The sequence below is a fragment of the Aquila chrysaetos genome, chromosome 6 (assembly GCF_900496995.4).
Source record: "Aquila chrysaetos chrysaetos chromosome 6, bAquChr1.4, whole genome shotgun sequence".
In the NCBI taxonomy this organism is placed as follows: domain Eukaryota; kingdom Metazoa; phylum Chordata; class Aves; order Accipitriformes; family Accipitridae; genus Aquila; species Aquila chrysaetos.
The window spans coordinates 9,142,371-9,168,540 of record NC_044009.1 but is presented as its reverse complement, the minus strand read 5'-3'; the positions used below and the strand labels follow the sequence as shown (position 1 = coordinate 9,168,540).

Sequence of the window (26,170 nt, the reverse complement as noted above, 5' to 3'; positions counted from 1 at the left end):
AAACCAGGTTGGTGTATCTGATTGTAGCTACAGCTGTCCCTTCTCGCAGACGTCTCTTCTCCCTGTTCCCTCACACCATCCAGCACTGCTCCCTGTTGGCCTGGCTTGCACTTCCCGATTCAGCTACTGCAAACCCATTATCCACCCCAGAGGCTCTCTCATCTCAGAGAGAGCTATGTCTAGGTCTTCTCCCTCCTCACTCTCCAGGCTGTGGTTGGCTGCCCCCTCCAATATCTCCTGATCCACCTCCTCTCCTGCTATCCCACACACAGCCCTGGGGACCTACCTTTTGTAGTAGTCTGGTCTATCAGTGCACTCTGTCCTCACAACATTGCTTCAGCTTGCCCGCTTGCCAAAGGGCCCTTGATGTGGTCTCCCCAAGCCCATGTCCCTTCTCTAATCTTTCTGGTGCTAAACTCCTTTTTTTTCTCCAGTCTCCCACTAGCTCTACGCTCCACAAACCCCAATGCTTGGGGTTCAGTTCCTCGTTTCTCTATGCTGATGTCTCCTCACCTGCACTTAGCTCTCTTCTCTGCTGTAACAAGCAGGTCCAGATCCCTCCTTGACTCCAGTGGCTCCAGAAGCTTAACAAACATGTCCCAGCCTCACCAAAACCAGTGCTTTTCCACTTCATCCATATTTTCTGTTTCCTCACATTCTGTTTTCTTACCATGTCCATCTTCACTCTCCCACTTACAGCTTAGATGTCACTCACTGACAGGAGCAGTCATTGCTCACAAGGTAACATGAACAACAGCAAATGTAACAGACCTGAGTGCCTGCACTTCACGTGGACCTGCAGGAGGGCCAGCGTGGGGAAGAGCTCCTTGCACGTCTCACACTCGTGGAACTTCACATCTGCAAACAAGGGCAAGAACAGAAAAGCATGCACCCAAGGTCTTCTACAAGAGACCTTCCAGACCAGAGCTCTGTTAATACTTCAGCAACACCACACATGCATGCAGACGTGAGGAGCATCTTTGAAGATAAGGCAGGAAAAGGAGAGGCCAAGAGCAAGTGAGCTGCAAGACACTGAGATGAGACTTGCCAGAAGAGACTGCTACAGGATACAAAGAATCTACTGTGATTTGCAGGTAAACAGGATGTGCAGCCTTGTCCTATCAGAGTTATTACTACATCTCTCCCAGCAGTCACCACATGGTTTTGTTCGCTAAAGAATGGGCCATTACCTGTGTGCTCTGTCTTGACATGCTTTCGGTGAGCAGCAGTGCTGGAGAAGGTTTTGTCACAGGAGCTGCACTGCAGGGAGGAGAACTTGGAGGAGCGGTGATTCTGAGCTGCAAAGACATCAGGGTGGTGGGTCCGGTTGTGATACCATAACCCTGACAACTGCTGCAATGATAAGGATCAAATCATGGTTACAATTCAAAGCCTTCCCAGGGGCATCATGACAGCAAGAAACTGTGTGGAAAGCAACAGGAACAGTGGGGTTGTGCTCAGCAGATACAAGACCTGCTCATCCTCCCACAGGACAAGAGCTAACACCTCACTTCTGTTTCTCCATTGCCCGCGAAAAGCTGAACACTGTTGACTCCCTCATCCTCATCTCACTCACTGCAGGTCCCCTTCTGGCATTGAATTTCTGCTCCCTTGTAGGAATGTGCTCCCACACACACTTCCACTGAGGGATGCCATTTGCAACACAAGTATTTTTATTTCTACACTTCTTGGCAGCTAGAAACTTAGGTGAAAGGGATTCGTGAGGGTGTAGATGGGCAGGTGTGTAGCCCTTTGCAGTCACGGCCCACCTCTCGCCATGGACTTGCCTTTTTCCCACAAACTCTGCCTCGTCTGTGCAATTTTTCCTTCTGCTGACCACAAACTGCTCCACTCAGTGCACATGGCCAGGAGAGACATCCTGGTGCAGGAGCGGGCAATGGCAACCTCCAGCACACGAGACCAAATCCTTGCTGCACCAGCTCACCTGGTAAGCTTTGTCACAGATCTCACAGCTAAAGGGCTTTCCTCCAACATGAGTCACCATGTGGCGCTCCAGGAGGGATGGAGCGCTGAAGACTTTAGTGCAGGTGGGGCAGGGGTGGTACTCCCGAGAGTGAGCCTCATGGACATGTTTGCGGTGCTCCTGCAGGGTGGCAAAGCTCATCCGGCACTTCTTGCAGTCATAGGGATCTTCAATGTCTGCCGCCCAGAAATGCAACAAAAACCACAGGGGACAAAGAAATCAAGGAAAAAAATTAATTAATTAAGAGGAGAATTCACAGGGGGAGGAAAGAAAAGGGAAAGAAAAACTTGTTACTTCCCAGACAAAAACTAGCACTGGAGTTTTGGCTTTGCATAGAGATGTTGCTGCTCCTGCTCACCTACAGCTTCCCGTGGTGGGTTCCCAGCAGCTTGCAATTTGCTGGAAGTCACCCCTACCATTTTCTTTGGGATAACCCTACTCATAGCATCAAACCACTAGAGAGTCTTGCTTTTCTTGAGAGGGAAAAATCCCACCACAAGACTCCCAGACAGTCTCCAGGCACCAGTAACACCCACACAAGCCTCCCCTAGCACAGATGGGTCTGCCATGACCCCACAGAAGCTTGCCTCGCAGGCTGGACTGCCCAAGCCAGGGAGGCAGCTGGCCACACTCACTGTGGAAGGTCCGGAGGTGGATGGAGAGCCCATTAGCCTGGCGAAAGCCTTTCCCACACTCCCGGCAGACATACGGCTTGTCCCCCGTGTGAGTCCGGACGTGGCGTGACAGCTCGATGGACTGGGCGAACACAGCATCGCAGTACTGGCAGGCGTACATCTTCCCTGCAGCGACACCCAGGGTGAGAGCCTGCACCTAGCAGGACAGTAGCTCTGTCTGGACTATGCCTAATTTCAAAGGGAGGGGGAAGAGACTGTAAAGTGGACAGGCTTTCCTGTGGTAGCCAAAGCATATAAAGCGCAGGGTCAAAAAGTCCTAGAGGTGCTGGAGAAAACCACAACTGCACAAGAAATATTAAATTACTACAGACCTCAAGTATCCGGAGGTACTACACACTTCTAGAGGTACTACACGCTGGTGTGCCTCATGTTCAAAATTAATTGCCCAACTGCATCACACTAGTGCAACAGTGGGAAATACACCCAAGCGTATTTCTTACAAACACAGCGATGCATGCTCTGTGCCCATCAGCTGGAAGAGGCATACTTAAACCCCAGTAGCACATGGGGCTGAGTGCAGGGGCAGAAGAAGCACTGGCATGAAAAACTACGTGAAATTCAGCTAGAGGAAGGGATGGGAGAAAGCTGGTTAACCAGAGGGAGAAGGATGCATCGCAGGAGTCTAGATGTGAGGGGACTGAGAGGAGCTACTCAGGAGAAAAACAAGGAAGGCAGAGGAAGATCCCCTTAATGGAGAGCAAACTGCCAACTGGGTGGCTAATCAGAGGACCATGGAGTCCTTGTAGGAGTGGAGTCTTGTAGGAGTAAGGGCATGGGAGAAAAGCAGAGTGGGGAACTGCAGGCAAAACCATGCAGGTGAAGGAGATCTGGGAGCAGCCTGCTGCCCAGGACTCCCCCAAAGGATGGGGAAGCAGCCAGGAGGCAGATGGAGGAACAGGGCATGAAGTAGTGGATGGAGCAAGCGAAGCCCATGGCCAGGCTTCCACAGGGAAGGCTCACCTTCAGCGTGCTTCTTCTTGGTGTGGTACGCAAGGGCTGAGGCCTGCATGAAGGTCATCAGGCAGTGCTTGCACATGAAGGGCCGGTCCCCTGTGTGCAGCCGCAGGTGGTTCTTCAGCGTGGAGTTGGCCGCAAACTTGGCCCCGCACTCCTCGCAGGAGAAGGGCTTCTCATCAAAGTGCTCCGTCAGCTTGTGGTACTGCATCCCTGGGGAGGTAGGCAGGACACCCAGGTGGCACCGGTAGGACCCACTGCCAGCCCTGCCTGACCCTGCTGCAGACGCACCAGTCCACCCAGCCTGGAGGTCCACCAGCCCACCCATGACACCGGGGGTCAACCGGTGTCCTCTGGCCCAGAGGTCCACCATGATATCATGAGCTGCCACAGGGAGGGCAAAGAGACTCGAGTCCTCTTACTCGTCCTGCTAAACCAGCCGCAGAACTGGAACAGCTTGATTATTTTTGGAGGCTTTTAAATTTGCCAGTAGCCCCACTTTTCTTTGATGAGCCATGTGGAAAACCAATTAGGGAAGAACTAATCAGAAAGTGGTTGTGCTCAGTGGGGCAGGAGAAATTAGCTGAGCTGTGTTTCTCACACACAGTGCTCACAGAGCTGCAGGGAGGAGGAGGAGGAGGAGATTTCAGACTATCACTTTATTATATTGTCCAGACTTTCCAAACACCCCTGCTCCCACCAACCGTACCTGAGGCATGAGCAAACTCTCGGCCACAGATGTCACACGCCACAGGGAGCCGCTTTTTCTTCTTCTTGGCCATCCCCACCACCCCGTGGACCTCCAGCTGATGCTTCTCCAGCTCCTTCTTCGTCGATTTGACCTCGCTGCACTCCTTACACTGGATCTGCTTTCCTCTGGCCACCCGACAATGTTTCATGTGCACCTTCAGGCGGCAGTAGAAATGGAAGGTCTTATCACAGGCTTTGCAGACAAAAGTCTTCTTGGAAGAAGCTTTTTCTTGGGGTTCCCTCAGTTCCTTGGCAGTGGCATCTCCCACCTTGTCCTCATCTTTGTCCAGAGCTTCAACTTGGGATTCACTGTTCACCTTCCACTTCCTGATCCCAGGTTTCTCCCCACTTCCCTCAGTCAAGAGACCTACAGAAAAAGCAATTCCTGTTTCAGTGGTGACCACTAGGACTAGGCACCAGCCCCTCAGTCTCCCATCTCCTGAATGCTCCTACACAGACAGTTGTCCCTGGACAGCAATAACAGACACATATCAGACACGCTGTCCCATCACAATGGTGGCACATGGCTCTGCCCAAAAGTGGCCGTGGCCATGCATGGTACGATGCATGAAAGAGTGGACCTTGAATTTCTCCACCCACGAATAACAGGGGTTGGATGAGATGGCAAGAGCCAGGGCCAGATTTTCTAAAGAGCTTGCTCCTCAAACAGGAACAACTTTTGCTTCCAAGCATCTGCCTCTTGCTCAGACACGTGAAGTTACGGCTGTGCTTAAATGTTTGAAGATCTGTGCCTCAGGTATGACACTGTCTAAGTCTGCCATTGAGAGTGGATATCCAGCCATTAATTACAAGAAATCTCAGGAACACTTCCCAAACACAAACTCTTTGAAAGGGAACAGATAATCTTGCTACGACCCTTTTGAATCTTTTGGTTAGGGCCCTGAGGTATTCTAAATCGCTCATTACATTCACTTCTTACAAAGTATAATGCTTTTCTGAGTTCCTGTAACACCATCATCTCAAAAAGCACAAGCTGGAAAATTCACCTAGGATCTCAATCTACAAAAAAGACCCACAGGGAATGCATATATGGAAGAAATCAAAATACTAACATATATTTGGCTTCTTTGCTTTAATGAGAACCATGCAACTGTGTGGCCATGGAAACCAGTGCAGACTTCTCCTTTTGCCAATGCACAGGAAATTCACCCTGTGCTTGCAAAACTTAATTTCTACCTTCCTCACTATGGGAAGAGCTCAGCAAAGTGTCCTCCCTGCACAGCACTATTGTCCTGGATTTCCAACCCAACTAGAAACCAAATGACATTCCAACACACTTGGAAATCTTAAGATGTCAAGTGGTGACCCACCAACCAGTGAACACATCAAGGGAGAAAAAGACTGGAAGACTGGTTTCCAGTTTGACCTGCTCTATAAAGATAGCAATACGCACCTTTCACCTCTAAGGTCTCTTCTGACATCCCTACAACCAACACTGTCAGTTTTTCTGACCCAAGTGAAGAAGAATCTTTAAACCTGATGATGATGATGAATGTGGATGAGGATGAACGTGGAGGAAGATGTGAGCATTAAGGACACCAGGACTGGAAATGTCTAGAAGTACCACCATGGCAGCAGGGGTGTAACCTGAGTCAGATGAAGTGGAGTTTTGCCACAGACCCTAGTGGGCCAAAAGCTGGCTCATGGTCCTCCTGCTCTTATGCCTGTGAAAATGGTGTTCAGGATTACAAACCTTTAGCCTAGCCAACAGCACAAGACTGTAATGGTATAAAGGCAGGGGGAGCTCTCAACTTCAGTCCACCTTCATGGGGAAATACATAAAGGGGCTCAAGGAACAGCTCTCCATCTTCAGGGGGATGCTACTACTCCCAGAGAACAGTTTTGAAAGAAAGCTGAAGCAGATCACGTGAAATCAATGGCTAGGTACCTGCACCCTGTAGTCCCGTGCCAGTGTAATATATAGATCCTGGATGGCAGGAGGAACCTTGCCATGATGGAATACATCCTCAAAAGCCTTTCAACATCTGGCTACCATGAGACAGGAGAACGGGAGACATGCTAAACGGCACAACGCAAAGCTGATGTGGCAGTAAGGTCAGGCATCAGGTTGCTGAGCTTGCAGGTTTCTTTAACAGTATCAAGTACCACAGGCTGGCTGCTGCCTGAACAGAAGAGAGGACACATGGCACTGCTACATCAGGACAGCAATTCCTTTCCACTTGGCAGCCAGGTTGTCTCCCAGAACCCCTCCTATGGGTGAAGACAACATTTCATACCTCATGAGAGCAGCACTGAGCAACAGACTACCCAGCCAACTTCTGTCCTTGGAGATGTAGGAAGCTTAGAGGTGAACTTGATTGCCTTCGTGAGAAATAAGACCAGAGTGAAGAAGTGATTGCACATCAAGTTTGAGGGGCAGTAACTTAGCATGCCTTTGCCATGCCCCTGGCTGAGCCTCCTGGGAACAGACAGAGCCCAGGGTAAACACACACCAGAAAAGGTCCCAGACAGGAATTCCCAACTATGGGGTCGTCTGGGACTCTGGACTCCCCAGCACTTTCCATTCTCTGGTGGCAAAGACATTCAGCACTGGAAGAAAAACCATGCTATTAATTATGGTGTATTTCACACCAAGTTCTCTTTCTCTTTTTTAAGTGGTCTGCTGAGTCTATAATCCTGGTGGCTGCTCTACCCTCCCTGCAGAACTCCAGAAGCAGAAGATCTCTTAGGGTGTGACCATCCCATCTCTCACTTCTTCAGCTTAAGCTGGAAGAAAATTCCACCTACCCCTTTGATTCTTGAAGGTCATTCCAATGTTTGCTGACACGCATAGTGGCTTCTAATGCAGAACTTCTACAGGGGAGAATGGCATTTGCTTCCAGACCCTCCAATTTCACAATTCCAGGGGCTGACCCAGGCCTAAGTTAGATGGCCTAAGTTAGATGCTAACTGTCATTTTTAAACACAAGACTATGCAGAGGAAAAGCCTTTTTGCTGGAGTTCTTGATGCATTTCTGAGATTTGAAAGTGAGACATATTTTGACAAACATGATCTCCCAAGAAGTGATTGCACGGAGACCTGGAAAGCAGCTGGCCAAGGAGAAGGTTGTGGAGTTGGCTGGAAGCGCCAAACCTCATCCTTGCATGCACCAGCTGCCAACAGGGAAAGTGCTCTGACTACAGAAGGCACCCAAGGAGAAACCAACAGATTTCATATTGTACCTCCACCAAAAAAACCAACCCATTACTTTGGTGATGCTGAGTGTGGTTGGGGATGGACACAGTCAGTTTCCTCCACAGGGATGCCTAGTGCTTTCCAACTGCTTCAGCTCACCTAAATTAAGTATCAGAATTATTTTTTTCTTCAGTAGAGATGTAAAAACCGTTGCTTTCAAATGGAAACGCAAACTGTACGCATCTCCACATAGCACATACGTTCTTCAGACATGTAAGATCACCTCTGTTTCAAGTGGAAGCTCACATCCCTCAAACACGAGGCCTGCAGTTATCACTCATATCTCATGCCAAGACCCACATGGCTATTGATCCATAAAGCCACCTGCAACATCTAGGGCTGGTAAGCAGCAATATCAGAGCTGAGGAGACTGGCCTAGAAATTAAGATATGGAAGTTCAGTGTAAAGATCTATAGGATGCCAAAAAGGGGCTGGTAACTGGCAATCCTCCTCTGAATGCTTCATACAGAATATACATTTTTGCCAAGTAAATACCATTTTTCCAGGGCTCTTGTTTTTGATGTTGCTTCTTGCTTGATTTCGTCTCAACCTTGGCTTGAAGCCCTGCAAAGACACTTAGTAACAGCAGTCTGCTCTCTTTGATATTGGTGCCAGAGAAGCAGGCATCTGCCAGAGCAATCTAGCTGACTCCCCAGGTCCCTCACTAGTAAGCACTGCAAGGTGTTCAAGAGCTTAGGTGGGCTGCACATTCACAGGCACGTGCAATTGCTGTTGGCTTACCTCCTCTAGAGTCACCAGGGCACCAGCACTGGCACATCCCAAGGTCAGACAGGGTCAAGGGAAGTGGGACAAGTGCCTGCAGCTTCGGAAGGAGACAGAGAAGGAATGGCAGATAAGAAGGAATTGCCTTTTCTCTGGAAATCCTCATCAGAGCCATGACCAGGTTAAAAAGCCAACTGGATTGGTGGCAGCTCTTGGTGGAGTTACAAGAGAGGACCTAGATCTGAACTGGGCATGAATACTGGACCTACAGTGTAGGACATCTCTCAGGGAGACCACTAAGGCCACTGAGTCAAGAAAGCAGAGCAGAGCATGTGCTATCACGCTCCAAGCCCTACAGCTAGAGCAGTAATCCAGATCCTCAGTTTCTTCTACACATGCCCTGCTCCCCATCACCCAGTCCGATTTACTACCCCAACAACATTGCCTCATTGCTCAAGAATGCAGGCAAGCTAACTAACCTAGGGTGCAGAGAGTGACCTAGGGGCAGGTCGCTCTCTGTCCCTTCCCAGCACATGGGGAACATTGGCTTTGCCTGTCACTGTCAAACACAAAACAATGGTGAGTCTCAAAGCCAGGAGGCTCGTGTTCATTCATAAAGACTGATCGTGGCCCTGACCCAAATTTTCAGACAAAGCAATTAAACCTACTCCTAAAAAAAGACAAGACATTAATAACAAGCTGCTTACCCTAACTACCTAACAATCTGCTAGTATTTCCACACTGCGCCGTAAGCTAAGCAGCTCTGGCATCACGAGTAAATAGGGATGGATTGAGCTGAACCAGCGCTTGTGCTTGGATTAAAAAAAATAAAAATAATAATAACAAAAAAAAAAAAAAAAAAAAAAAAAAATCACACTGTGTACATCCCAGTGGATTCTGCAGCCCAAAGAATCTGGATGCACTGGGAAACACAATGCCATGAAAATGTATGTGAGCAAACAGAATAAGCAAGTCACATTTGCATCCTTTTCAAGAGAACGCAAACCTGCAGTTAGCTTCCTGGCCCTCTGTTATCTTTTTCATTAAAGCACCAAATTCTGTTAAGCATTGTTCCTTCAAATGACGGATGCAGAGATACAATTCAGCTCAGCTGGAAAGCATCCCACAGCTCAGGGCAGGGTCTCACACACGGTTATTGCTATGCATTTGTTTCTGGAGTTCACCAAATTGCTATCTGCATATGTTTTGTTCATACCTTTGCCAAACTAGTACAGTATGTAACATTCCCCTACTGCTGTGGGACCCTCCCAGGGGATCATTTGCTCTATAAAGTTTATACACAGTAAGACCAAATTAAGGCACTCTAAGAAAATTAACTCAGAAAACAGTCTGGGACTACAAACTGCACCATCGTGGTCATCTTTGCATAAGACAAGTGCACTTGTGACCTTTCCACAGTCAGCCTGTGAAGTATCCACACATACACATATAAAGTCAAGGGACTGCAATACAAGTCCAAATTCATACAGATCCAACAATACAGGAGGAGCCAAAGAAACCCCACAGCTTGAGGATAGTAATTCTGAAAAACAAGCCAATATAGATACAACTTACATAACTAAGTTGCTTAAACGCCTCCAGAGCAAGGACTGGGGTGGAAAAGTGCAAATGCAGTTAAGGAATACCAGTATGGGCTAAGTTATGGTCTCCATAACCCTCGTGATGTACAAAACTTTAATATGGTGCATTTTACCAGCAGGAGAAATGCATGCTCCAGGGCCTGGATCCAGAGGTCGTCCCTGTGAATCCTCCTGCAAGTACAACCCTGATACCTGGCCAGGGGTAGTTCTGTGAAATGACCTCAGGCCACCAGGACACTGAGATCCACTACCAAACTGCCCAGGACTCCCATAACTGTGTGTAAAAGATCACAGAAGGATGAAAGCCTGTGCTTTTCTTACCCACATGCCCCAGCTCCTGCATCACTGGCTGCAGGTCTGGGAAGGACTCATGGACATTGCACAGCAGCTGACAGATCTTGATGGCTGGGACAGACCTCTCCTGGGCTGTGCTCAGAGCCGCTTTCAAAGAGGCCTCTGAACTTTCCTTCTGAGCAGAAATACTCAGTAGCTGCAGAAGTAAGAAGAAGAAGAAAACATCACATGACAGAGATTTTGGGCTGTGAAAGGTCGGGATGGTCTGGGAGTGAGGGCACGTCCGCTTTATTTCATCTCTACTGCTGGGAACCTGCTTTGAGAAACCAGAAAAGAAATCCCTTTCCATACAGGTCTTTGTCCCTCCACTGATGGATGTGCATGAACTGAGAGAATTTCAGGATTAAAAAAAGTTACAAAAAATTAAATTCTCAGACTTTCTGGTTTGGTATTAGCTCACTCAAAACCACCTTTCCACAGAAAGAGCAGTTCCTCAATGCCTTACACCATTACAAGCTTACCTAACTCATAAACCTGTCTTTCATATACAACTCTCTCTGGGCTTTTCTCTCCCTTCCAAATCCAAACCTGCTTCAGACAGCCACTGCAAGTAGAACCAAGGTGAGAATCTGTGCATGCCCATACATACCTCACCCTCCCAGATCTCCAACAGTACCTAACCAGAGCAAGAATGAGCAACCATAGACTGCTTGGTGGAAAAGGCCAGCTTGTTACTAAGTAACACAACCCATTTTCTTTGTCAAAGAATAAAAAAGGCAAGGCACTCTGGAATGCTACACAATCATGGCATCCTCAGTGCATTTTCTAGGAGCGTTTCATTCTCATATGTCCTGGAACAACCAACTCAAATGGAAACCCACTCCCTGGCAGCTCTGCTTTCTCCAGGACTTCAGCACCCTTGCAGAGCTGGAACAGTTTTGCTGTGTTTGAATACCCACATTTTCACCAGCTGAGAATCTTGCTGGCAATTTCTTTTACCTAAAAGCTCCTGCAGAATTTAATACAAAACACCCAACACACTCTTACTTCAGCAGAGGGTCACCTCCAACTTTGGATGGCTTCCCCAACCTAAGTAATGTCCCTTGATTTCAGTGCATGCTATGGCCTGTCCACCCTTTGAGCCCCAAACCATGCCAGCTCCAAGAGCATCCCCTTGCACCTCTTTTACTGCTTCTGTGAGTTGTGCCTCCCCTGGAGCCAAGCCCTCCGGGTCCACTCTCTGCTGGATGGCCTCCGAGATCAGCTTGCTGTGCCGCAGGATGATCTCAATGGCTGTGCTCTCGCTGGTGGCCACTAAAGATGAAAATAAAAAGTAAAGGTATTTAAAAAACACAAAACCCAAGGAGAACCTGAAGGCCTTAGCTTTGCTTAGCTTTGTCCAGCCCGCTCCTGAAACTGAGCCGTTAACAGGAGTGACTTCTTTAGGGCATAGGAAACAGCAAACAACTACAGGCAAGCTTTGGTTATACTAATTGCAGCACTGACATCCAGCATAAAACCCTAGCAGACCTCATTTCTCACTGCTTGTCCAACTTCGGGTGAGAAGATCAGGTCTTCCAAAGCATGTTGCTGAAAGAGACAGTAACAAACTCAAAAGGCAGGCATGGTTCTCCCAAGACTCCAGATTTCTTCTCTCCCCCAGTTATAGACATCTCATTCTGACTTTTGCAGAGAAACAGGCATTTCTAGGCACAATTTGCCTCATCCAAGGACAGCCACGTAAAAAGTGGCCAGATGCACCACACGCCAGAAGTGCTGGTTTCTCCAGGCTGAGCACAGAGGTGATGGCGAAGAGGAGTTCAGATGGAGGCAGCTACACCACAGGCATCTGACTGCAGGCAGGTGAACCCCAGCTTTGTGCCCACAGGGCCAGCACACAAAGCTGTGCTCTGCACAGCCTCCCTCTCCTGCCCCACAAGACCACCAACCTCAGCGCTCCTCAGACTTGCATGAGATTTTGACAACGATATTGGAGGAAAAGCACAGTTTAGGTTTTAAAGTAGGAAAACTCAAAGCCAGAGGCTGAGAGTCTGGGGAGGACAGGGTGGTGGCTGCACACAGACCTCCAATGAAACCCATGCTTTCAGTCTGATGGGCCTCCAGCTGGTTATAATTGCAGGATGGTGGCCAGCTCTCAAAAGGTTTCCTCATTACAAAACCTGAAAGCACAGAGCCACAAGCAAAGCACCTGCATTTGCAGACCAAAGTGCTTTTCCAAACAGTCAATTGTTTCACCGAGGACATGGGTGTTGAGGCCCACTGGAAGAAGAGAGGTTCCCAGCCAGGGAGAGGGTGAGAAGTTAGAAAGCAGCTCCTGCCAGCATCAGGAGAAGCTCAGGGAGAGCAGGGGGGTACACCAAGGCCATTACCTGCTTGGAAGAAAAACTCTGCGCCAGGTTGTTTCCGAATCTCGTCCATGAGCAGGTTCAGTGGTGCAGGTTCCCGCACAGCTAGAAGCAGCTGCCAAATGGCAGAGACCGACAAAGACCGCTCCTCCAGCGCTGCTGACACGAGGGAGGCGAAACCACCAGCCTCACACTTCACAACCTGCTCCATCGCCTTGGAAAGACCCACAGCGAGGCACTAACAAGACTGTGCCTCACCCCAGACCCAGCCTTCCCTTGCTCCCACCCTGCTGAAGACCTGGCTCACATTGCAACTCAAGTGGTGACCACTTGGAAGCCCAGCTCTTCACACAAACATATCAGCTATTTTCTCAACTCTCTCCAAAGCTGAGCATCTCTCCTCAGTACCCAAATCAGACACTCTTACTTGCCAGCCTTCAGCTTCATATATGTTATCTGCTTCACTCCCACAATGGGATACTGAGAAATCATTAAACCGAGTCCTGCTTGAGGACTGCCCCAAACCAAGCCATGACAAGTAGTAAATCAAGTCCTCAGGACTTGATAGGGATCCCAGATGGGGATTAAAGCTCAGTATCTGCTTGCACACATGCAGGAGACTGCTTACCTCTCTCTCAGTAGGAGCCAGGCTCTGTGCAGCAGAGATACCCTGCAACAGTGTCTGGGTGTCTGTGAGGAGCTCCACCAAGTTTTGTCGGTATCGTCTCAACAGTTTGGCTCCATAATCCTCTGGGGTCCATTTGGCTGAATGCAAGTGAATGAAAATAAGAACAGCTCAGCTTGCAGCACCTTCCCAAAGGGCTTCAGAGCTAGGGGATAACAAAAAAGCCAAAGCAACCAGTTCTCCCTGGGTCACTAATGCTCAGGGCCTTATGCTTAGGACACTTGGATTCACCTTCAAGCAGAGGATAAACAGGACAAATCAAAACACATGGCAAATCAAAACTGCTCCAGACCAAAGACAACACAGAATATCCTCTGCCCATACGCGCCTACAGAAATAGATCTCTGGCACCCAAATGCCTTCCAAGTCTCAGTCCTGGTCTGAGCCCAGAAGAAGAAGAAAGTCTCAGTTTTCAGCCATGTTCAGCAGGTAAACATGTAGCCTTGTCTGTGAAGATAACACCTCGAGATGGTCATCAGCCTCTTCTGATGGCCTGGAATCAAGGAGACCCCATTACTGACTCTTAATTGTAGTTTCATTGAAAGATGTCTGTAAGTGCGAGTCTTTGAGCTGCTCCACTGAGAAGGAGCTCTGCAGCATGCCCCATCTCAGTGGTGTATGACTATCAAACATGCTAACATTTTACGAACACCCAGATGGTCCAAGGTAATCAAGAACTTAGCAGGCTGAGTTGTCCTTGCTGAAAATGTTAAGGGAACACAAACCAGACTTGTGATTGCAAAGCGGCAGTAATACCCTCTTCCCTCCCTTACTCATTCCTTCCCACTCCCATATCTAATTCCAAGCTGGGTCTGCTGAGCTTTGCCCCGATGAATCTGAGAAACAACTCTAGAGTAACACCACAACCCTTTAAAGACACTCCGGTATCAGGACACAACGGACTAATTCAAGAAAGAAGAACAGTGTTTATTCAGGATAATGAAGAGACTTGGGCAATATTTACTGTGTACCAAAAGTAATATACGATTGTACTTATTGCCAGATTAGTTGATAAATAAAACTGGAAATTACCAAACAGATGAATCTGAAAAGGATTTTTTTCACTCTTGGAGTTACTAAATTGGAGAAGATGCATAGTTATACTTTTGTAGGAGAAACCAAAACAAAAAACTGTAGTTCATCCAAGACATCTGTGCATGTTTTTTGTTTATGTGCTCAGGTCTTTTAATCGTTTTGGTTCAGTACCAAACAGAACAATCTATTATTCACACAGCACTACTTGGGAGAAAGGCAGCTAAATACACACAGCTTGGTGAAAAAAAAAATAATACAGTCTCTGGGACCCTGAAAACCTACGGTGCCGGGTAAGAAGAGAAAGCTCTCCAGGATGGTGAAGGAGGCAATGGCAGGCTGTGGGAATAATCAACGGAAGATTTTGAGCTAATATGAAAAACTCCCTGGACAAAGACTTCTTGGAGACATGAGTCTACTCCCTGGCAAAGGTAAGTGAACCTCATTAAGTGCTTGAGCTCCATAGTGTTTAGGTATGACTTGGATGTGCCCCACATGGATCAGGGGATGGTTTACAAATAAAAATATTTTCCCCCTTCTCCCATCGGAATGTTTCTGATTTCATTACACAAATTTGAGCAGTTATGAATGCGCTCTCAGCTCAGCTGCAGTACCAAGGTGAGCTCCATAACCTGTATGCCCTGCGCCAGTGTACAAGACATCCTCCTTTCTGTTAGCAGGACAGCACAGGACATCAAAGGCTGCCATCAGTGGCTCAAATCATTCCCTCCTTCTTTATTTCCACAATAAGGAATATTTGTGCTTCTGTTTGTTCAAGCTGCAATTTGAGGAGATTCAACTCTATATAATTACGGAATGCTCCTCCTTGGAATGGGTATTACCACTAGATAATTAACCATGTTGGGAGTCTGGTGTTTCAAGAAAGCAATCGTGCTTAACAAATGACAAAGCAAACTGCCTGTCGGGAATGTTTGCTACAGAGGAAATTATCAGCATTATGAGCACAGTTTTGCTTTCTATTAAACACTCATTTACATTTCACTGCATGTTAATTTAGTTTTTAATTTTTATGTGACTTCAGAGCTGGTGAAATTTGCCTCTCCATCTGAATTGCTCAGGTGTGTGCCTAAACCCACTCAAACTTGGAAGGCTGTCCCACCAGTCAAAAGATGAGGACTCATGAGTCCCTGAACCACCATAGGCAGGCACCAAACAATAAAACCCCACCAAAACAAAAAGGAGGGGACTAGCTATCCAAGGTCATGATGTCTAATAGAGACACTAAGTGTGGGACTCCCATCAGCACACTCTGCTCCACACAGGAGACCACGAGTCAGTGACCATGATATGCAGAAATGCTACCTGGATCGAGGACAGGCGCACACCCCAACTAAATTTTCCCCACAATCTCCCTCAATCACAAGGAATTCACAAAGACAGCAGCCAGGTAAGACATTGCCTGTATTTAATGTCAAAACATCTATGACTTTTGGGAAGTTTCAGGTATTTGCTTAACATATGGTACTTGCTGGCTTTGAAAAGTCACCAGTGGACCAGAGTTTGGTAAAGATGCCTTCACCTATGAAGCATTTATTATGTGAAAATTGTTCTATTTATTATGGAGACACATGCTGCTCCTGCTTTTAAGTGACTCAAAATCAAAAAGTAATTTGACACTGCAGGGAACAGTTCTCCTCTTTTCCAGAGATGACATCCTAGCTTCTACCCTATCAGTGTGAAACTCAAGGAAGGAGCCTAACAGGCTTCTGCCCAACACTGCTCATTTCATTGCAAAGCAGGGGCCTTCTTGCTGGCATAGCCCTCCTACCCCAGTGCTCCCAGACCATTTTTGTTTGAATAAAATGGCCATCCCATTCCCCTACATGAAAGTAAGATTATAAGAGCATGCTGAAGTCCAGACAAGCATCCAAACTCCCTGGCAATTCCCTGAAGCGAGCCCCCAGGCTCTGAAGTTTAGTATACCCATACCTTTGCCATCAGAAACATTTGCTGTTGCCACCAAGTTGTCTAGCAGAAGGTGGAGACCAGGGAATGATGCTTTCACGGCCCCCAGAAGTTTGATCAAACTTTCCGCTTTCAGGGTTTTCTCTTCATCTACCTTCCTGAGCAGATTGTGCATGGCTTCCCTCTGAGAACTGCCTTCACAGCAATCCAAAACTACCTGCAACAAAGAAACAGCCAAGAACCTGTTTGTGAGAGCTTCCTATAAATTCTTGGATCTGAACAGAGATCAGAGAAACAGGAACAGTATCACAGTACTGCAATAAACCCATATCCACTGCTTTCACTCATTTGATTAACTGGGAGGTGTTATGGAGTGCTAGTTACAGGAACAACTTAACATGTTGCAGCTAATCTGACACGTGTCACCTTGAAAACTACCCTGGTGGGTTCTTCCACCAAGTCTAGCTCTTGGAAGTGGCTGACAAGCAAAAAACCATTTTTTCAAAGGAAACAAAAATGGACTTAATGATAGGGTTCAAAACAGTATTTAATCTAATAATTTTAGTAAATACTTTTTAAATTGGCAGTCTCTTTTCCCTTGTCTCCCCAATTTTTCTGCTTGTCATCGAAAGACAGAGATGGACAGAAAAAGAAAAATAAGATTCTCATTATTTAAACAAGCATCCTATTAATTGAATGATTATTTCTATGACAAGGCCACATGAGACATCTCTTATGCAATCACTTGGAAAAGATCTAGTATGCCAGTAGAATACCTACAAGGCTCCTACAAGGGAAAGCCAGTTGACAAATACAGGTTGACCTCCTCTCTGCAAATGCTGTGTTCCTAAGCATTTGAAATGTAGGACTGGCAGAAACTCTGTAGGTCACCAGCCCAGCTCCCTGCTGTCATAAGCACTACACTACACAGTCCCATTAATAAAATTATTAAGATCTGTCCTAAAACTAGTTACATTTTTGCTCCCTTTCCCCTGGTTGGAAAGCTTTTCCAGAGTCTCATTCCCCTGTTGATTCTTCTAATTTTCAGCTTAAATTTATTCATGGCCAGTGTATACCCATTTGTTCATGTGCCAACATCATCTTTTAGCTTAAAAAGCCTTCTAAACTCTCTGAGGTGTTTACCCTACCCTTCCTCTCCAATCTCTTTATAAGAGCACGATCACATTCCCTCTCAGTCATCATTTCACTTGTCTAAATAAAGCAGCTCCTCTCATAAAACAGCTTCTCCACTCCCCTGATCTTACGACTGCAGATCTGTCGCTGCTTCAATACAAATTCATCTTTTTTGAACAAGACTGGAACTGCACACAGAAATTTCAGATGAGGTCTTAATTCTTAGTTCTTGTTACTGCATCTAAATGCACGCCCTTCACTTTACACTACCACGTCATTCAGTTCTCACTACTTAGTTCTGCAGCCATGTAATTCTTCTCCCTCTTGCAGATCGTCCTCTGTGTGGACAAAAGATCCCAGTTTTGCTCATCAGCAAGTTTTGCTAAGCATGCTTTGATATTTTTGTGTCAATAACATTAGTGTGAATATTAAGTAAGTGCCAAGAATCCCACTGGTAACCTTGCTCCAACCTGTCAGTCCTGCCTTTGGCACAATCTGTAGTTATCTCCCAATAAGACACATCCTTTTTTAATATCACCGCTTCCTCTAGTTTAACAATTTCCTCACATGAAATTCAAATGCTTTGCTCAAGTCTAGACTGAGGCAGAAAAAAACATTTTTATCTCATCAAATAAAGATTCCAGGTCAGGCAGAAACAATTTACTTGAACACCCTCTACTGCATTTTATCCCATTGTTTTTTGCTTACATGCAGTGCTTCAGCTACATATGCCCTCCAGCCTGTCCCAACACATATTCCTGTGCACCCACAGAGCTGACTGCCTAGACCAGTGCTTCCCTCTCCCACACATCTGTCCTGGTCATCAATTGTAGGGACCACTCTCAACTTGGAAAATACAGTAATAAACCTTGCTGTCGCTCTCATAGCCACATGTGTTAGCTCCTCCACTCTGTTGGGGGATGCCCTTGGAATTGTGGTTTCATTTCAGCTGCAGGAAATCTCCATTTCTGTGTTTCTCCTGGATTTGGCCCTAGGCTCAGCCGTGAGTTTGCAGGTCATCTCCTCTCATTATTCTTTTCCTTTACTTGGTCAGACAAATGTTTGTTGCTTGTCACAGTATGTGCCGTGATGCCCGGCAGCCTGACGTGCCACAAGTCTCTCTCCATACCTCTGAAGTACACTTCTTTGCCTGTCGGACATTTCAGACATTCCTTGCAGGTCCTAATACTCTTCAAGTTATTCATTCACTCAGGTCTGTAACCTCTCATACAAATTCTCCTCTCTTGTTCAGGATGCAAACTTCAGACAATTCTCCTACCTTTAACATAAAAGAAACTAATCCAACAGCTCCTCCTGTGCTCTTACAAGCAGCTGATCTCATTAATTAGTTTCTCTCATTTCTGAAGATCTGTCCTTTTATAGTCAAAACTCTGTTAGTGAACCTGTTGACATATCCTCCCATCTAATTCACACTGAGCTGACTCTGGATCTCTCCGACTGAAGTCCTCCTTTAAGAGAACACAAAAAGGGGTACAAGAGCAGCATCCTTTTGGGGAGTTCACGCTGTAACCTACCACTGCTCCCAGACAAGTGCCAAAAGGCACAGAAGTGATGTCCCTGGCAGTGGCAGATGCAGTGCTGACATTTTGAGACTCATTTTGACAACACCAGGTGAGATGGTCGGAAAACATCTCCCCATTCTGCTTGCAGCAGGACTTTTCCATCCCCCAGTGTGTCCAGTTAAGATAGCTCCTGCAACGGCCAGTAACCTTGCTTGTGTTGTCATTGGTACCTGTCCTAGCTCTGAAGCAGTTTGGTTTGAGCATCAAGCTGTGTAGGCACTGGAGCCAAAGGGGAGGGAAAGCACATAGCTCAAAATACCCAAGTCCCCTTTAGAAGAGAGCCCAGACAGAAGGAAAGGACGGGTGTTTTTACCAGCTACTCTGATGCTCCAAGTTCAGGGCTGTACTGTGGACTGGTCACTCTGAACTGTGCAACAACCTAAGCCATGGGACACCATGCACATGCTCTTCCTTTGTATCCAAGTTTACTTCTTTTAAGTGATAATCTGCATCCAAGCCATCCCTCAAATCCTCCACCCTACCTCTCCACATTACAGAAACACTAATAAAGCCACAAAGTTAAGCACTCAAAAAATAGAAATGCTAGGTAAAAAGTTCCCCAGAAAACCAGGGATTTACAAAGAGGCTTCACAACACATCATGAACTGGTTTTCCAGCAAAGAAAATCAGACTTGCTCCATGCACAGCTTGGACCAGGCACAGAAAGAACCCAGTTACCTAGAAAAAAGGCTGTTACACATAAAACTCACACTTGTCTTGCTGAATAAATGTGTAGCTAATGAGGCAGTGACTGTGAGAAGAAAAAGGAAAGCCTTGTCTTTATGAACCCTTGGAGAACTAGATCCTAACTCTGCCAGCCCAGAGCTCTAGTGCAGTGCTGGATGAATCAGGTAAGACAAAACCTTCAGAGGTGGCTCCTAATTCCATGTTCGTTTTCCCAGTACTGCACATGAGACACTAGAGATCTCAACTGCACATATGCCACAGGCCCACCATTTTAATTTAACTTTTGAAATAATTAAGCACTTTTCCACTTGTCTGAGGGGAGCGGGGAAATAAACAAATAAAACAAGCCTGGAAAAAAGGGAACCCCCCAAAGTCAGTCTACACTTGGCAATTTCTGCCTTATTTTCCTGTGCCACAGCAGGGAAAAAGCTATGCACCCAGCCTCACTGGAGTGCTCCCCAAATACATTTGTTATTTGCTGGGAACCTGTGGGCTAAAACAAGAACATGAAGGGATCCCATAGAGAGAAGAAGGATTTTGTATTCACAGCAGGGTTTGGAGGCTCTGCAGCAAACAGAGCATAGAGTGACTGAAGAGGATAAAGAGAAATACTGAATAACACTACCCCTTCACCAAACAAGGCAGGATATATATATCCCTAGTATATGATGATGCAATTAAAGGCTGTATCCTGTGCCCAAGGAACAGAATTATGATGGCAGAATGGTTTTGGTTTTGGTTTATTGTTGGGTGTTTTGTTTTGGTTTTTTTTCAATGGGAAGGAAGATAAAAAATGGCTGCATTTTAACTACCTAATTTCATTAAGACAAAAAGAAGAGTGCAGGGAAAAGGTGCAGCCTTTAAAAGAAAGACCACACTGCAACATGAACAGGCATATATGAAAAATCCTAATCTCCCCACTGCTGATGCAGCTTCCACAGCTAGGAGTTCAGCTCCAGGCACCCCCATGCAGGTGTCTGCCGACAGCCAAAATATCCCCAGCAGATGCCAAGTCCTTTGCTGCATTCACACCTTGCTCTCTCCTCTCACATCGCCATTCCAGGCTCAGCCATGCTGCTTTCAGAGGGGAAAATTCATCAGCCACCAGTCACACCCTAGCCCATGAGGACAAGGCAGATGCCTCTGTTGGCAGCACCTTCTTAGGCCCTCCTTGCACCGAGCTGCGCCCATACTCAGGGATGCTCCAGGTTGGACACTTGGTCAGGGATTGCATGCAAGTGAGCAAGACAATAATTGAGGGACTTAAGAGACAGGCAGAGGTTCTCAGCCCACCTGTCATGGCTCTGGTCAGGCTCACTCAGACAGAAAGCAGACATCATTCATGCCACTGAGCACAACAGTGCTTTCCACTCGCTATAATCCTGCATCAGGGGAACTAACTGATGTGACAAACTAGGACAGAAGGTGTGCAAGCTGTGTACTGAACGCAGCATGCTAGGGCACCCTGCAAGTTTCAGCTGCACAGGCGGGGTATAGCCAGATCGACCCAAAACACAAAGGAAAGCAGGTTATACACAATATTTTGTCCTTTATGGTGTCTGCAAATCAGCATACATAACACAATTGCTTACGGGAAAGCAACAGTCTTCCCCACCAACTGCTGCATTCAACACATTAAACAAAAAAACAAAAAAAAAAAAAAAAAAATCAGTCAGTGGATGTGCTACTCTTGCAGCAACTGTGTGATAAGAGTTAAAGCTGAGGGAGTCAGCTGAAAGGTAAGCTGATGACCACGCACAGAAGGACGTAACTAGCAAGCAGGCAGCACAGAGGTATCAGTGGTTCTGCTGAAACCAAACTCCACTACAGAGCCTTCTCCGGGCTTACAAAAGGCATTTTCAGGGCCTACGAGGAGTACCAGGCACCTCCTCTGCCCGAGGCTCTGCTTGCAGGGGCAGTCTGACGCTGTACCAGGCAGTGTTCATCCTGGTCTTGGGGTGGCCTTCACAGCTCAGCTTTCACTATTCCCACAGTTCAGCACAGAAGGACCTGAGACAACACATATGTGCAGTCCGTGCTGTGCAAAAGGGAGGTGAAATTGCCAGGTGAGGCTAGCGCATCACTTGGCAAACCATGCAGTAAGATGTTGCCTTGCAGACACACACACCCCCACAGTTTTCCTTATTTCAGATTTTTTTTACCCGCTTCTCTGAGGCGGTCAGGAATCCCTCTTCTGCTGCCTCCAAGAACTCTACAATGGGGCTCAGCTGTGTCACGCTCTGGATCAGCTCCTCCCTGTGTCCCAGCAAGCGAGCGGTCAGCGTCTCTGCCTCGTCTGTGGTCTCTAGGGGGAAAAGGATTCAGAAACACAAGAGAAGAAACAAGTCAGTCTGAAGGAACTGACAGGCTCCTGAAGAGAGTGAGACTCTGTGAAAGATCTAAGTGAATAGCAAAGCTCATCCCAAGCACACGCAGCAGAGGAAAACCACTTTACTATTCTCTTTAAACTCTATGAAAGGAAAACGTCTCATTTATCTAACAGAGCACAAAGCCATAAAGCAAGCTGGAGGTTAACACCAGGTTTGCAAGGCCACTGCTTTGTGTCAGACTCAAGTAAGAAAGGAGCTTTCAATCCTGAGGCTCAGCTGTGCTCTGACCCATGCTGGCTGCGCAGCCATCGATCCAGCCCTCCAGGCAGCAATGGGAAGAGCCCTGCGCTGCCTACACCCCACTGCCATGGGACAGAAACACTCCAGGATGTTGGCCAGCACGGGATAAGCCTCCTGCATCCGAGTAAGGATACAGGGTTTCTGGAGACCTGCTTTGCCTGTAAGGTTGCCCGCTCACTTTGCCAGAGGCTGCACCCAATTCTCTACCTGTCTGCTGCAGGGCTTCTCCGCTACCCTGTTCCCTCTCCAGCAAAGCTGCTCTGAGGTTGGGATTTGCATCTTGAAACAGCTTCAGTAAAGATACGAGGGTCTGAGCATCCTTCACTTTGCTCAGCAGCTTCTTGAACACCGACTGTTCCCCTGCCTCTGTCAGACAGGCAACCAGAGCCTACAATGGAACAGGCAAATGCAGGGAAGGTTTTAATAACAGACTCAACTGCCCTATACAAACTGACAAAAAAAGCAGAATCCTGGGGGTTTTTTTTGCTCAGGGGACAAAAAAATAAACAAAACAAAAAATAACGACACAGACACACACTCAAGCTCCAGTCTGCGGACACCAGCCCCGGGAAGGAGGGCAGCAAGCCCTGCCTGCCAACCCTTATCTTTACAGCAAGTCCCAAAAACTGGAGCTGGTTCCAGTACCAGACATCTCTTCATTTCTCCCCCTAACAGCCAAACGCCAGTAAGTCTGAGACCTAATAAAACATGGTTTAAACACTGTTACTTTGGAAGCCCAAGGCTAGGGCAAGGGATACTAGATTTCACTGCAGAACAAAGAGAGATGATCACTTGCACAGAAAGCAGAGAGCATTTTAAGTGGGACTTTCAGGAATCTCCATCCTCAAGTCACAATGGAGTTGCATCTCCTAGAGAAAGCTTTGGAGAGGAGGCATGCAAACTCTGAGTGTCGTGGGCTCTCAGCACGCCTGGCAATCAGGCCCAGAGCTCCAAAATCAACTCCAGTGACCCAAAACAGCAACCAGAAGCAAACATGCCTGCACAGTTATGGAAATAAAAGGAAAAGAAATAAGCTGTAACTCTTGCTCCCATTTCCCCGGAGCCCTTTAACGCTGTAAATATTGCCCCTAAAGACACAGGCTCCCCAGCTCTCCAGGAGAGATGCCAGCCTTTCAGAGCAGGCGTCCTTTATTAGAGACTCCAGGGATGCTATAAAAGTACCTTTGAAGTGGAGAGCTTAGCCCAGCTCCAGAGAGAGCGGCCATTTTCTGCTGTCATTGTCATTTTTATTTCTACGATAAAAAGACTGAATGCAACTGCTTGGGGCCTCACCAGGGGGATGGTGGACTTGCTTTTCCTAGCAGGTGTAAATGCTCATATATTAGGGCAGCGTGACAGTGCAATGACCTATTGCAAAGAGTATCCACAGAGGGGAAGCTGCAGGGGTCCCAGCTCCTACCCGCTAACGGCATTTTTCCTGCTGAACAGAGAGACATGGACATGAAGGGCTCTGTTATGAAGGAAGAAAGGAGATGCCACAGACATGCTGAAGAACAAGCTTAAAGGTATTTTTTTAATGCAAACATTAATTTGTAATGAGACTTGATAACCAGATCATGTTTGTTGTCAAGGTTTGCATGCGTGGCCCCTTCCAGATCAAAATGATCCTGTAAAACACAAAAAATCTTGACTCTCACCATCCTAAAGGTGCTCAGCACCCTGTCAAATACATGGTTTTACTAATATAGATGAAAAGTAACTTGCATTGTTGCACTGGTTTTTTTTCTTTTTAATATTTTTTTTTTAATTAAAATCAGCACAGCATTGCTACCCAGGGCTCCAGATAACATCTCTTCCTCAGTGCATAGATCTGGTTAATGGAAATGAGTTTTCAGAAACTGAAGGGCTCTGCTATTTATAGTCTCGTTCCGGAAGACCTTTCCTTGGACACATTGCTCAGTGGGAACAACAGCCTTTTAGCATTGTTTTGAAAGAGCACACAGTACATTTTAGACTTACTTCGAAGCACTAACAATTCCCAGAGATCCTGGAAAAAAACGGAGAAATACTGGTATTCCAGCTTCCACTTAGTCATAATATGCCCACACATTACAGCCTGATCCATTAGGCTTTCACTGCCTGGGACACTTGCAAAACCCTTCATGGCCAAACTGGCACAAATTAGCAGATATCCAGCTTCCAGACTGGAGCAAAAGACCATCTCCTTGAGCAGGGAAACCAAGTCACTGAGACCTAGATTAAGCTTGAGCTGTGCCACCAAATAGGTTCAATGTCCACCAAGAAGTTTGGTCCCAGTTGAGGATGTCAGTTCTGGTGGCCACAACACTCCTAACTCAGTACCACAACGGTCACACACCATGAAACAGCCCTCCCAGTTCATCTCAAACCTCCCCATTTCCACAGCAGCCCCAAGGCAAACTCTGAACAGGAATCTCTGCAGGTAACGCCCCAGGAGGTAGGTCTCCTATCTCCATATCATCTGCACATCTTCCACATTTTTCCAGATTTCTTTCCTAATACAATCAATTCCTACACTGCCATGTCCCTTTGCCCCATCGCAGGATCTCCTGCTCTGCCCCATCGCTCCTTATTATTTCTTGCTCTTTCCAACGTAACCTGCTGCTTTGGGTGGGAAGACGCACAAGGCTGCTCGTGCAGAGCTACAACCTGCTTTTGAAATGTGCAAGAGCTGAGTTAACACTGTGTCCTCCCAGCCACTCATTTCCCTCCTCACACCAATCTACAACACTCCTAGTAAGCCACTGCCTCCAAGACCTCCACCTCCCGCTCCAACATGATTGTGAGATTAAGTTTTTTGGGTGGGGACAGGGATGCTCAAAGAGCAGCTGGTGGCTGGCCCTGTAGGGAGTGACCCTGAGCCTGGGCTGGGCTGAACTCAGTTGGTGTACCAACCTGAGGGATGTCCTGGGACCCAGAGAGGACCTCAACCAGATGGGCAAGTAATGCACATCCCACCCGAGAGTGTGATGCCCCATAACTGAGACTAAAGAGGGATGTGGGAAGAGAAGGAGGGCTGTTCAGTGCAGCCACTAGCCCAGCTGGCCACTAGCCTCTTCTCTGCAGGTGGGTGAGCAGGGTTATGGCTTTTCATGCCTTATCCATGCTCCTGCTCTCATCATGAGAGCACATCTCAGCAAAAAGCCACTTCACTGACTATTACTGAGTGATCTCTCTCAAGCATCACCTTTAGAGCAAATGCAAGCACTCAAAGTGTGGTGGGGAAGGATCTGCAAGAGACAGACTGGAAAGCCATGGAGTTTAGGGTGACAGAAGAAGCTAGCTCCCTTCAGACCCCTCCCTCACAAGCTGAGGCACATTCAGTTACAAGACTCACCCCTGAACGTGGTAAATCCTGTGCCAGTACCTCAGTGCCACCTCCGTTCCCTGAGGAGAGCTGCACTGGCCATTCAGCAAGCTGCAAAGTCCCTGATGGCAGGAGGCTGGGCACCGTGGGGAAACTTCCAGAGATATAATCATCAGTCCTCTATGAACATGAGCTGCTTTGGATTTTTTTACTGGTTAATTTTCCATGTACATAAGGTGAGGCAAATATAAAAAAAGCCACTGGAAACCTGCATGGACAAAGCTGCTGCCTGCAGCATCGATGGCATGGACAGCACAGGGAGGGGCTCTATACATATGGACAACAGAGAAGCTCCTAGGCTATGACTGCACCATGAAGTCAATCAATTATCACTGTGTGTACAATAATCAGAAAAACTACGTTCCCATTTCTAGTTCAGAAATCTGAAGTGCTTTTTTTTCAAGCCTGCATTTGTACGTCACTGACGAGGGACACCCCAGTAACAGCAACGCTCCATGGAGAATGCTGACCCCTGCTTGCTCCCTGCAACAGGAACAAAAGCTCAGCCCAAACTTCCACACAAGTACACCAGAACAGGGGGA

General features: G+C 47.1%; 1 protein-coding gene across 13 annotated transcripts in view; it reads right to left on the bottom strand.

Annotated features, from left to right (window-relative positions):
• The window catches only part of ZBTB40 (zinc finger and BTB domain containing 40), a 43,168-nt gene that overhangs the window by 4,363 nt on the left and 12,635 nt on the right, over positions 1-26,170 (bottom strand). For 8 of the 13 annotated variants that reach the window (XM_041124249.1, XM_041124248.1, XM_041124247.1 and 5 more), the window contains 14 exons: positions 22,469-22,649; positions 21,794-21,936; positions 16,252-16,444; positions 13,213-13,349; positions 12,609-12,798; positions 12,303-12,398; positions 11,399-11,532; positions 10,246-10,414; positions 4,343-4,750; positions 3,640-3,846; positions 2,620-2,784; positions 1,946-2,160; positions 1,191-1,353; positions 772-858 (listed from right to left, as the gene is read on the bottom strand). In XM_041124249.1, the coding sequence (XP_040980183.1) occupies positions 772-858; positions 1,191-1,353; positions 1,946-2,160; positions 2,620-2,784; positions 3,640-3,846; positions 4,343-4,750; positions 10,246-10,414; positions 11,399-11,532; positions 12,303-12,398; positions 12,609-12,798; positions 13,213-13,349; positions 16,252-16,444; positions 21,794-21,936; positions 22,469-22,649 (2,488 nt within the window). Of the gene's footprint in view, positions 1-743; positions 859-1,190; positions 1,354-1,945; positions 2,161-2,619; positions 2,785-3,639; positions 3,847-4,342; positions 4,751-10,245; positions 10,415-11,398; positions 11,533-12,302; positions 12,399-12,608; positions 12,799-13,212; positions 13,350-16,251; positions 16,445-21,793; positions 21,937-22,468; positions 22,650-26,170 lie in introns of those variants that run through there. The other 5 variants (XR_005932663.1, XM_041124254.1, XM_030018023.2 and 2 more) reach the window with 5 other exon arrangements.